The sequence below is a fragment of the Hippocampus zosterae genome, chromosome 6, assembly GCF_025434085.1.
Source record: "Hippocampus zosterae strain Florida chromosome 6, ASM2543408v3, whole genome shotgun sequence".
Classification (NCBI taxonomy): domain Eukaryota; kingdom Metazoa; phylum Chordata; class Actinopteri; order Syngnathiformes; family Syngnathidae; genus Hippocampus; species Hippocampus zosterae.
In genome coordinates this window covers 24,887,182-24,900,463 of record NC_067456.1, presented here as the reverse complement: position 1 = coordinate 24,900,463, position 13,282 = coordinate 24,887,182, and the positions used below count along the sequence as shown (strand labels likewise).

General features: G+C 43.1%; 1 protein-coding gene across 2 annotated transcripts in view; it reads left to right on the top strand.

Annotated features, from left to right (window-relative positions):
- Nucleotides 1–13,282, top strand: part of stxbp1b (syntaxin binding protein 1b) — a 32,303-nt gene extending 19,021 nt beyond the window's left edge. Inside the window, exons 16-19 of one of the 2 annotated variants that reach the window (XM_052068240.1) lie at nt 2,479–2,580; nt 4,345–4,430; nt 4,961–5,115; nt 6,372–13,282. In XM_052068240.1, coding sequence (XP_051924200.1) covers nt 2,479–2,580; nt 4,345–4,430; nt 4,961–5,115; nt 6,372–6,481 — 453 coding nt within the window. In that variant the 3' untranslated portion in view covers nt 6,482–13,282. Of the gene's footprint in view, nt 1–2,478; nt 2,581–4,344; nt 4,431–4,957; nt 5,116–6,371 lie in introns of both variants that reach the window. The other variant, XM_052068239.1, reaches the window with a different exon arrangement.

Here is a 13,282-nt window from a genome sequence, read left to right as displayed (position 1 = left end):
GCTGAGTCATTCACAAACCAAGATGGGGCGAAATTCACCACTTTGGGAACAACTGCATGAGAATATAGTCAAAACAGTTTAAGGATGATATTCCTCCATGTGCAATTGCAAGAAATCCAGGGATTTCATCATCTACTGTCCATACTATCATCAAAAGATTCAGAGAAACTGGAGAAATATCTGCACGTAAGCAGCAATGCCGAAAACCAACGTTGAATGTGTGGGGCCTTTGATCCCTCATAACCACTTCAAAAAATCATTATAGGTTAGGACAGTTCATTGCCACATCAACAAATGCAAGTTAGTCTACCATGCAAAGCAAAGGCCAGAAATGAAACCGGCTTCTCTCGGTCAAAGCTCATGAAATGGGCCGATTCAAAGTGGAAAAGTGTGCTATGGTTTGATGAGACCACATTTCAAACAGTTTTGATAAATGGTTGACTTTGTCTCCAAAAAAAAAGGACGATAGGGATTTTTATTGCCGCAAGTTCAAAAGCTAGCATCTGTGATCGTATGGGTGCTTATTGTTAGCGCCCATGGCATGGGTAACTGTCAGGTTGGTCCAAATTGACACTCAAGAATAACCAAAAGGAGGAGACAGGAGACTCGATTCTGGTACCAGGAGGGAACGAGGAGAAGCGTTCGGTTTCAGTTCTCCACACGTAACCCCTAACGATCTCCCCCTTCACCTCCTCATTTATTGGGAAAAGCTACTACATAGGTGTGTCCAACCTAAAGGGTGGGGGCTGTTGAACACACACTGAACTTGTTTGACTATGTGTGTGTATGTGAGTGCAATTTACGTACATGTGTGCAAATAGACATAAACATCCCGTTGCAGCTGGTGTTGATGTCTCCATTCACGGTTCAGCCTTGCTTGCTGTTTAGTCTTAACAGTTATCTCTTCCCAGCCACGTCCTCGAAAAGGTGGTTGCGACCCTAACTTCTCACACAGTACAGCAAGCAAAAGTGAGCACATAATGAAGAATATATAATGATTATAGATGTGAGTAAATAATAAAGGATATATCTTTATTGAGAACGTTCTTCATTGCAGGCAAAGCCAACTAATGATTGCAAGCATAAGCGTTCTTCTTTGCAAGCAAAATCAAACTACACTGACAGGCAGAAGCATTCTTCATTGCGAGCATAAAATGACGACACGAGAATCAACCGAATAATACGTGAATGTATGATTACTAAACAATAATAAATCCAACATTCCCCCCTGTTCATCCTACATTTGCACGTATCATCACACAGAACCTTCCCGACGGCCTTTATTCAGTGGAGTCATGCCGCACACGCAAACATAGTTACACCTAGGGGCAGGGAGCAAAACGACTAAAAACCATCTATGACCCCCTGATGCCGAAGCGAAATCACGTCATCAACCGAAGAGGTATAATCAACCTCAGAATCACTGCCATCAAACAACAACAGAGGATACATCTCATTCACTTTAGACGTCGTGGGCGAGACAGCCGTAGTAATAAGCTGGACAAGCAGCACTCTGATACAGGGAATGCAACAGCATCGACACAACGTCAAGACAGCTGCAAAAAGAGCAAAAGAGATTAGTACATAAAACACCAAATCCTTGTACTCTCCGAAGGCCTTATGCCACCACTCCGCCCAGAAGGACGTATTCACGCCGGAATGGGCCCTTATTTGGCGAGTCAGGGTGCGGAGGCCTCCAATGGCCTTGGCGAGGGCGCCATTAGGCGCGGTGTTGTTAGGTATGAACGTACAACACTGGTCACCAAACATCGCACATACTCCATTGGTCTCTGCCAAGAGCATATCAACCGCGATGCGGTTCTGAAACGCCATCAGGGAGGTGGCCGCCAATTGCTCTTTTATAGCCAAGACGGCTTATACAGTAAAATTTCCGAGCCTCTGGACCTTGTAGTGGAGGTAGTTGATCCTGTCAACATTCTTATTAGGGGTAACCCAAATGAAAATGGATTCCCAACCGGCAGCAATCTGGTTAACCAACTTATACTCATCTGGCACACCACGAGGAACCCTTTAGGATTACTAAACAATAATAAATCCAACAGTAACTCGCACAACTGTTTGGGCACCAATAATGCTGACAGGTACAGCAGATGCAGATTTTCTTTTTCAGGTACTTCCCTGCCTGCTTTTTTCAGCAAGACAATGAATGCCAAGCCACATTCTTCACATGTAAAAATAGTGTGGTTTTGACCATATTGAGAATTGAGTGAGACTATAGATTGGCCTATCAGAAATCCAGAGCTGTCTCCCATCCAAAATATAAAGTGCAAAATACAAAAAGAACAGGTAAATCAGTTTGAACACGAAATATATTGTATTCAATTGAATATAGGTTGAAAAGGATTTACAAATCATCGTATTCTGTTTTTATTTACATTTGAGAAAACGTCCCAAACCCATTGGATTTGCGGTATCTATTAACGATCATCCCAATAAAATAAAATGTTTCCATTGCAGGTCACTGCCAAGAAAACCAAAAAGCCTGACCGGAAGGAGCGAATTAGTGAGCATACCTACCAACTCTCGAGATGGACACCTCTCGTAAAGGATCTCATCGAGGTGCGCTATTTGGTGCAATATTATTCTGTCCGCAACAAAAAGAGACACATTATTCATGAGGATATCTGAACCTAGTTTGATATTCTACCTAATGCTGAATTCGTACATAAAACATGTTTTCCTTTATGAAAATTACAATGGGTGCGTCCTTTGAGATATTGAGTCCTAGATCTAATTCAAATGCAAATGACAATGCATTGCGTTTCCATTGACTATTGTAAGGAAGCAGTGGACCCTCTAGAAATTTTTTTATCGGGTTGGCCAGACTGACGAAGTCCCCTTCTGCTAATAGCAGTTTAGTTTACATTTTCAATTTCACAACAATTATGTTTTATTGTGTCAATATATATATATAAGGCATGAGGTGTGCCATTTATTGCAAACAAAGCCACTATTGGGCAAAATCCCTTTATGGGTTCGAGGAAAGAGTTTTAGTTGTGGCTGCCTGGGCTGCTCTGCTCTTGACTGGGGGATATCAATAATAAACCACACGCAAAATCAGTAACTTTGTTATCAAAATGAAAATAATAGTGGGAGTCATAACAATAATATTTAGCCGCTCTCCATAGTAATTATCAAATTGAGCTGTCATAATAGCCTGTTGGCATTTCTATTCAGACAAATGAAACAGAACTATCGTTAAACATGAATCAAAGTGCTTGAAATGACGACATCATGATGTGTAATTCAATGGAAACACGCTGAAAAAAACATTTCTCCAGATGATGTTACTATACAGGCTAGTCATCCATTTCATGATAAAGGCCACATAGGCATAATTTGACCTGTTGGCACAGGAACAGGTCAAACAGTTGCTTTGGGTGGGGCCACCACTCGCTTCTGACAGGTGTTGAGGAATGGGAGCTGTTAATTTGCTCTTGGCCCTCCTTGGTTACAGGTTCTTTTATCTCTCTATAAGGTGGAAGAAGACCCAACACAACGTAGTCTTTTCTTCAGTTTATTACAACGCAACACGAATCGATTCGGGCTCCTGTGAGTCTCAGATTTCATCAGGAAGCCCCGAAGAAACACATTCATGAGATTATATAGAGACGATATGATAATGAGAGGCGGGGAGGTACGCCTCTCATGCAAATCCCGAAACAAAGAAAGTAACATGTCATCTGACCCGGTGTGGCCGGAGGAAGCCAGGAGCGGTGAGGTGAGATCAGACCACCACTACCCCCCATTTGGTGCGATGGCAGGAACACAGATACCTGAGATAACAGCTCCTCTAAAACATGTCCCGTGGAGGGGGGCCCCAGAAGTGGTGGGGGTCGAGGGCACTAAAGTTGATTGTAATAACATAGAGCAGGAAATACCGCATTGTACATTGTTTCTTTCAGTGTCTGAACAAACACAACCAACAGGAAGGAATAACACCATAACCAAGTAAAAAGCAGAGATAAGGAAGATCAAGAAAAGTTCGATCTTGATATGATGACAAAGTATAGACCACTGCTGCTGGTCACAGATTAGGGTTCCTCTTTGAGGGCACTTGAGAGCCTTCAGGGACTTTTATGAGGTGGTGGAGGCAAGAAAACCCTTGGGGGGCTGTTAATTAACCAAAGGGAAATAGGCTCTAAACTTCACAGTACATTCTTTGTTTTAACTACTTCAGCAGATTTTCAGGAGAGAGACTAGTGTCAATAGTTCTCATAGCAAGATGAAATTCAACAAAGTTCTACTACTACTTCTAGCGGAATAATTCCTTAACACAGGCAAAGTCAAAGTGCTTACCTTGAAGAACTTGTCTTCTTGCAGGATGCCATTGAGGATAAACTTGACGTGAAGCAATACCCATACATTTCCCAGAGACAAGCATCTGCCAAAGCCAGCGCTCCGTCAAGGTTAGTAGTTCACAGTAATCCATATTCCGTAATCGGTGATTGTAGTCCATTTGAACAAATATCTGATATGTGTCATGAATTATTATTTTCTGTCTCCCCATAACTGCTTTGATTGATCCCTAGAAATTTACTCAGACAAGTCAGACAACACAAAAATGTCATTGAGTCATAATTGTATTTCCTCAACGTATGGATTTTGTCAGATTTTTGTTGGATAGCAGGTCATGAATGCAAATGATGAGCTGAATTGCATCATACGAAACTTTGTTTCTGTAAGTAATTGTAAACTGTGACAGACTGCTAATTTACGCTGATGGCTGCAAAGAGCCTTCAAGAGGAAATATTATATTTTGAATACACAGTTCAATCTGTAGGCACTTAGTATTGGCGAAGGTTCGAATACCGACTAGGTTCCACTCTCTTTTCCTGCATGTGTGTGCTGTGATTCTTTGTATGATGTCATGGATGCAGTTTCAATATAAATACAAAAGATGTGTGTCGCGTTTCTTGTTTCTCTTCTCATTTAGCAGTGCCCGCTATGGTAACTGGCACAAAAACAGGGGCCCTACAGAGGTGAAGACGGGTCCGAGGGTCATTGTCTTCATTATTGGAGGCATGACCTACAGTGAGATGCGCTGTGTGTATGAGGTCACCCAAGCCAATGGCAAATGGGAGGCACTCATTGGTATGTTCTCATTTTCATCCATGTTCGTTACTTTTTCCGTTAATGTCCGTGTTTTATGTTATGTGTTGTGTTTATTATTTTACTTTATGTTAACTGTTTTGTTAAGCGCTTTGTTACAGCTGCCGCTGTTGTGAAAGCGCTATATAAGTCAGCATGTATTGTATTGTATTGTATTGTACTTTTGGTTATGGTGTTCTTAGATGTCAAAATTCCTAAGAGTCCTCAAACAAGGACAACTTTACACCTAATAATTTCAAAAACTGTGAGATTTTTTTCCCCCTAAACCTTATGCTTTGAATTGTACAAAAACAGGGATGCCCACACTTTTTGGACCAAAGATATACTTTTCGATCAACTAACCTCCCAGGATCTGCGCGCACACACACACACGCCATGATGAGAAACCGACTGAAACTGAGGCATGCGATACGCTTTTGCACCCTGTTAACTATCGTAGCTCACACGTACCGTTTTAAAGTGCTTCCCTGGACCCTCCTAGATTCCTATTCTTTGCCTGTGCCCTCAGTGAATTGTACACAAAGCAAACTCTGAATGAGAACAATGACGATAAAAGATAGGCCGCAACAACTCTGATCACAAGCTGCAATTGCAGACTGATGAGCGCTAACAACTTCCGGTGACGTAATCACGCGCCATCGTAAATTCAAGATTTACCTGCTTTATTTTATTTTTAAAACATTTTTTTTGTGAAAATGAGACTGATAGGGTGATTAGGGTGCAGCGTACATTAACACAAAAAATATATTACCAACATGTACAAAGACACACAACGGGTTGTTTGGTTTTTTTCTCCTCGACACTCCTCGGATCTACTTGGGACCTGTCTTAGATCTACTGGTAGATCAGGATCGACGTAATGGGCACCCCTGTACTAAAATATTGTGTAACTATGACAAGCATATTTCATTAAATCTACAAATTAAATAAAGGTACCGATAAATAAACCTAATTTATCAGTTTATTGAAGAGAAAAAAAGTAAGACAAATTCCCCCCAGTGTTTGTCTCTTCGGAAGTTGTCCATTTCCAAGGCAACAGATTAAACAAAGATCATAAAATTCTTTTCCATCTTCATAGACTTGACTGTGCTTTTAAAGAGCTACAGTATGTTGTATACTCTTTGACAAGGAACAATGAGCCAGGCATGCATTTTTTTAATGTACATTGTTCAGTTTCATCACAGTTTTGCAGTGTACACTCAGCATTGATTTTGAGCAAAGGTGTTGGTCTCCTGCAGGTGCCACCCACATCCTGACGCCTCCCAAATACCTGAAAGAACTGCAGCACCCAGATTTCCTGGACCCCAATGCACCACCTGAGGCCACAGATGAGCAGTCAGCACAGTGATAAACGGGGGTGAAAGCCCTCTCGTTGGTGGATTGTTTTATTGACATTTCTACATGCAACACACATCTAGTGTTTATATTTGTTATTCTTGTTCTTCTCTGGGCATACAGTAGTCTGGTACTGTAGATTCAAATGTGAGATCATCTTTCAAACAGCTATGGGTTGATTGGAATCATCTTTATTGGCCAAATATGTAGAACACACAAGGAATTTGTCTCCGGTAGTTTAGGCTGCAGCACCAGTTTTGCAAAAACAAGCAACTACGAAAAACAAGGACATAACATATAAGTTTCGAAAGAGTTTCCGTCATGTAAGGGTGCAGTAGTACCACCCAATGACAGCTGTGTGACAATGTGCATAGTCATCGAGTAGAGGTGAAGTGATCAGTGGAGCAATACAATACTCTGATAGTTGTGCATTTTGAAGTGACCAGTAGCAGTAATTGTAGGATCACTTTAGGTGTGCAATTATACAGGAAGTCCTTGAGCGCTTTAGAGTGTCTGGTGCTGTGGAATATTGATCAACGACAATTGTTCAAGTATGTAGAGAACTGGATGTACAATGATCAGTGTGGTAATACTGTTCCAGGGGGTTGTGCAAAAATGCAAAGAGACACTACAGATTTGAATTACTGTTTAGTGTCAATGGCGAGAGGGAAGAAGCTAGTTGAATGTCTCCTGGTTTTGGTGCACATGGTTCGATCGTACTTACCCGAAGGGAGCACCTGGAAGCAGTGGTGGGCAGGATGTGGGGGGTCCTGTAGGATTTTTCCGTTGTCGTGGTTCTTGTTGTTTGTAAGTCCTCAAGAGTGGGTAGGTGATCAAATCCAGAATGTTTGACGGTTTTCCAAGATGTTGTTGGCCAGCACAGACTTAAATCTGCCTGAAATGCTGTGTCAGACCCTTTAGAGAGCCGCACAAGAGCAAATGCCTGCAAACAATGGGCACTTGGTTCATATTGAAACTACCGTGGTTCTTAAAGCTGCTTCAAGCACCGAAGCAGCCCTTAAAAAAAAAACACTCCCAAAATTTTAGAGATAGAGTATACTCTACTTTTCACCTGTGCGTTGTTTTTTAACAAGCTAGACAATTGGATAAAAACATACAGTAAAAAATAGATTTTAATGAGAAAAATAGATTTTTCCCCTTTTTGCTTTAAAACAATGGTTTGATTCAGCTCGCTCATTCCACCCTGCTTTGGAGCTCCGAGCAGCGAGCCGTAGTGGTGCCTAATTGCTTTCCAGTCTTGTAGAGCGAACGTAGAAGTGTACTGTAGCGGGCTTTAATCAGGATATGTGACAAATTCCTTCCCTTCCACTCAACACCAACACATTAACATTAATAGGCTGCTTTTTGTTAGCTGCATTTACTCTTTGATCAAGTTGCTAGATCGGAGTTGCTAGATCGGAATTGCTGATATTTATTTGAGGTTTCAGGATCAACTGAAATGATCACCCTTTGCTCATTTTAAAAACTTCCAAAAGACTTGAGGAACAAAGAAAACACTGCAAACAATTTCACGTAGCGCCCCAAAGCACACAAACAGATGGTCTGCCTGCCTACACTCTCCCCACACAGGATGATTCTTCAAATACAATATTTTGTATAAGGCACTTGAAAACGTTTTTTTCCTGTGTCAAAAGTATTGTAAATTGTGTTTGGTCAATGTTATGAGCAAGACTATTTTTGGAAGATCTTCTTTATTGTGCAGTGTGTTTATTTCTTATGTGAAATAGTTTCGATGTAGGAATGAAGTTCAATTGACACGGATTTCCTCCATTTTATCATCTAATGATTTATGCAATCACATGTACCGTATTGGCCCGAATATTAGACGACCCCCTCTTTTTCAAGACTCAAGTATGAAAAAATACTTTTTGAACACCAAATACATTTTTATACAGAAAAGAGCATGTTATTTTAATAATAATAATAATGCATTTTATTTAAAAGCGCCTTTCATGCCACCCAAGGACACTGTACAAACAATAAGAAAATACAATGTAAAAATTTGTAAACGAGATGTTATATAAAAACAGGACATAAAATCATAAAAACATAGGAAATGGAAGAGTTATGTGTTGTAGGCAATTCTGAACAGGTGTGTTTTTAGTCGGGACTTGAAAGTGGAAAGAGGTGTGCAGTTTTGGAGGTCCGGAGGTAGGTTGTTCCAGAGCTTTGGAGCAGCGTGACTGAAGGCTCTGGCTCCCATGGTGATCAGTCGGGCAGGGGGCACTGACAGGCGGAGGGAGGACGAGGATCTGAGGGAGCGAGAGGGGATATGCACCTGGAGAAGGTCAGATAGGTAAGGAGGGGCCAGGTTGTGGATGGCCATATATGTATATAGAAGCAGTTTGTAGTTGATTCGATGTTGAACAGGGAGCCAGTGGAGCTGTTGGAGAACGGGGGTGATGTGGTGGTGGGAAGATGTTTTTGTGATGATACGAGCAGAGGCGTTCTGAACCAGCTGGATTTTATGAAGGGACTTTTGAGGTAGACCGAAGAAGAGAGCGTTGCAGTAATCAAGGCGGGATGTGACAAGACTGTGGACAAGGATAGCAGTGGTGCGGGGGGGTGAGGGAAGGGCGAAGTCTGGTAATATTGCGGAGGTGGAAATAAGCAGTGCGGGTGATGGTGTTGATATGTGAATGGAAGGTGAGCATACTATCCAGGATGACACCCAGACTCTTAACCTGGGGGGAGGGGGACACGAGGGAACTGTCAATGTTGCAGGAAAAACTGTTTACTTTGGATAAAGTGGATTTGGTGCCAAGAAGGAGGACTTCAGTTTTATTAGCATTTAATTTAAGAAAGTTTGTTGTGAACCATGTTTTGAGTTCGGAGAGGCAAGAGGTGAGGGAGGCGGGTGGGAGTATGGAGTTTGGCTTGCAGGAGAGGTAGAGCTGGGTGTCATCAGCAAAGCAGTGAAAGTGGATGTTAAATTTGCGGAGGATATGGCCAAGAGGCAGGAGGTAGATGATGAAGAGAAGTGGACCTAGGACAGATCCCTGTGGTACACCTGTGGTGACTGGGGAGGCCTTTGAGGTGAATGATTTGAGCTGGACAAACTGTGTGCGGCCAGTGAGGTAGGAGTGGAACCAACTGAGGGGAGTGTGGGAGAGACCAATGGAGGAGAGTCTATTGAGGAGGATAGGGTGAGAGATTGTGTCAAAGGCAGCGCTCAAGTCTAAGAGGATGAGGATGGAGACTAAACCGGAGTCAGATGCTATGAGGAGATCATTTACAATACGGATTAGGGCAGTCTCTGTGCTGTGGTGGGGGCGGAAACCGGACTGAAAGGGTTCATAGAGAGAGTGAAGGGACAGGTGGGAGTGGAGTTGAGCAGCAACAGTTTTTTCAAGGATTTTTGAGATAAATGGAAGGTTGGAGATGGGGCGGAGGTTATCAAAGTTGTTGGGGTCAGAGCCATGTTTTTTCAGTGTGGGGGTAATAGCAGCGGTTTTGAGGAGTGATGGGACAATACCAGAAGAGAGTGAGGAGTGGATAATAGCAGATATGTGAGGAAGCACAGAAGGAAGGCAGGATTTAACAAGGGATGAAGGGAGGGGATCAAGCTGGCAAGTGGTGGGCTTGGATTTGAGTATGAGGTCGGATAATTCAGCAGTCGTTGGCAGAACAAAACTGGAGAAAAAATGACAAGGAGAATAAGTTTCAGATGGGGTGTGGGGCAGGCAGGTTGTGATGGAGTTGGTGATGGATCTTGAGGATTTTGTGGTTGAAGTGTTCCATTATGGAGTTGCAGGTTGCTGTGGAGTACAGGTGGAGGGGGAGAGAGTTTGGTGGCCGGAGGATTTTGTTCATGACGGAGAAGAGAGATCTTGAATTTCCTTCGTTGGAGAGGATGAGGCCAGAGTAGTAGCTGGATTTGGTTTGTGCAATTTGGTCCTTGTATTTAGTGATATGGGTAGTGTACATGTCCTTATGGATGGTGAGACCGGTTTTCTTATAGAGTCGCTTAAGTTGGCGGTTTTTTGATTTCAATGAAGGAAGAGCGGGTGTAAACCAGGGGGCAGATGTAGAGAATGAAGCAGTCCTGGTCTTCAGGGGGGCGAGAGAATTTAGAGTATTTGTGAGGCAGGAGTTGTAGTGGGCGGTGAGGTCATCCGGGTTTGAAAGGGCATCTGGAGGCGGGGAACGGTCGATCATGGAGCAGAAGGTGTCAATGTTGATATTTTTGATATTACGAAAAGAAATGAGGCGGGAGGTTTTGATCGTAGAGAGACGGAGTACGGTGTTAAAAGTGAGGAGAAAATGATCGGTTACAGGAAAAACATCAGCAGTGGGCTTGGAGGGCGAGAGGCCGGAGCAGCAAACCAAGTCCAATGTGTGGCCTTTGATGTGGGTGGGGAAGTCAGTGAGACAGTGTATCGTGAGACTCTCCAGGTAGGATGTGAAGTCTCTTGTGAGTGGCAGGTCGGGGTTGTCCATGTGAATATTTAAATCTCCCAGCAAAAATAAATTTGGCGAGAGAGTGGATAAGTGTGTGATTAAACTGGAAAATTCATTGATGAAATCACTATGCGGCTTTGGGGGGCGGTAAACTGTGGCAATGATGGTTGGCGTGGGTCCAGGGAGTTTAAACACCATGCATTCAAAAGAGCTTGATGCAGGAACGGAGACTGGTAAGACTTTCCACTTCTCGCGGTGGATTACCGCGAGCCCTCCTCCACGGCCATTGCCGCGGGGGCGGCAGATGTAAACAAAGCCGGGAGGAGTGGAGTCATTCAGAGCAGCGAACTCGTTTGTTTGTTGCCAGGTTTCTGTTAAAACGAGGAAGTCAAGTTTGCGTTCGGCGAGTACATCTTGAATGAGGTGTCCCTTGTTCGTAAGTGAGCGGATGTTCAGCAGTCCAAAGTTGACAACGGAGGTGTCGTGTTTGACGGCGGCAGTGCCGTTAGCCGACCTAGCCAGGCGGGCTACTGCATAGTCGGTGGTGTTGCGGCCGCGGTTCCTGGGAGGACGTCGAGAAGTGGACCAGGTCGAGTTGATTGAGCCAGCATTTTTGCAGTCAACATGTCTACGCGACCCGCGGTGAATGTAGCGACGTCGAGGCAGGCGAGCGATGTCAAGATGTCAAGATGCAGTTCCGGCGGTGGAGGCTCCGGTGCAATCCTCCGGATCCGGAGAAGATCCGCGACAGAATAACGGAGTAGTCCTGTCGCTGAATGATGGCAGAACGTCAGGAGTATCAGAAATAACCCAAAGGCGGCGAAGTTGTGCCGCGCCATGACGAGGGAGAAATGCCGGTGCGGTGACAGCCGGTAAGTTTAAGCTAGCGGCGTTAGCCCATGGACTAAGTTACGATTTGGGTTTGGTTGACCAGGTGAAGCTATGATTTGCTACATCAATCACAGTCCAAACAGTCCAAAAACAGAAGGGCAAGGAAAAATCAGAAGAAATATCTGTGCTTTGTAAAGATTGGAAGCGTTTTGGAATGAGAAGCGGCGACATGCACGCCAGCGTCCTCTCACCCCGGAAGTATTTTTGCCTAATTCAAATCTAAAGTGTAATCACATTCGTAAATGAATGGCTTCTGGTTTTTGAACATAACTTCTCAGGTGCCGGTTAACCTGTCCGATCTTCGACCCACTTTTCTCCACATTGTCACCATGTTTCTCCATTTTCTGTTATCTCTTCTATTATATTCTTTTCTTTCTTACATTCGCTTCAATCATATCTGGCGCCATCTAGCGTCGTGAATGGGTATAATGTCGACCTCGAATACTGTATAAAAATAAAAAATAAAATAATAATAATAATACATTTTATTTAAAAGCGCCTTTCATGGAACCCAAGGACACCGTATAGACAATAAGGGAATACAATGTAAAATAGAGAAATATATAAAAACAGGACATAAAATCACAAAAACATAGGAAACAGAAGAATTATGTGTTGTAGGCAGTCCTGAACAGGTGTTTTTAGACGGGACTTGAAAGTGGAGAGAGGTGTGCAGTTTTGGAGGTCCGGTTGATTGTTCCAGAGCTTTGGAGCAGCGCGACTGAAGGCTCTGGCTCCCATGGTGCTCAGGCGGGCAGGGGGCACTGATGGGCGGAGGGAGGACGAGGATCTGAGGGAGCGAGTGGGGGTATGCACCTGGAGAAGGTTGGACAGGTAAGGAGAGGCCAGGTTGTGGATAGCCATATATGTATATACGAGCAGTTTCTATGCGGTATTGGAATATAAGACAATCCCCACTTTCTCAGTCTTGTTTCAATGCAAAAACCACCGTCTTAAATTCGGGCTAATACGGTACTCTGTTGAGGGAAAAAAATACAGATGAACAATTCTTCTAGAGGTAAAGCTTGAGTTGACATTATACTGAGAACAACAGGAACATTTGACAGTTTGAACATGAACCTGAAAAACATTTCAGTAAAATGTTATGTTGCTTGAAAACCCATGTTTGGCACATTTGGCTGGGCAGTGTGTATTTTCTAACACTGATACTAACGACTGCTGATATTTATTTGACAAATTTTGAGAACGTTTGTGTAGGGCTTTGTTTGTCCACTGATATGGTGTATCCCTTGATTTTCTCTGTGTTTGGCTGTTTCCTTGGAATACGATTTAGTGCTTTATGTAGTGCTTCTGATAGAATTGTCAATACTGTCTGTTCATTCTTGATGTAGATACAAAAGTACCTGATGAAAAATTGAGTTGACGAAAAAATTGTGTCATAAAATGAATATTATTTGATGTGCATATAAAATGTGACCTGCTGTGTATGAACCGACAAAGGTTTTTAGGTGAACCGTGTGAATTAAATACTGGAAACTGT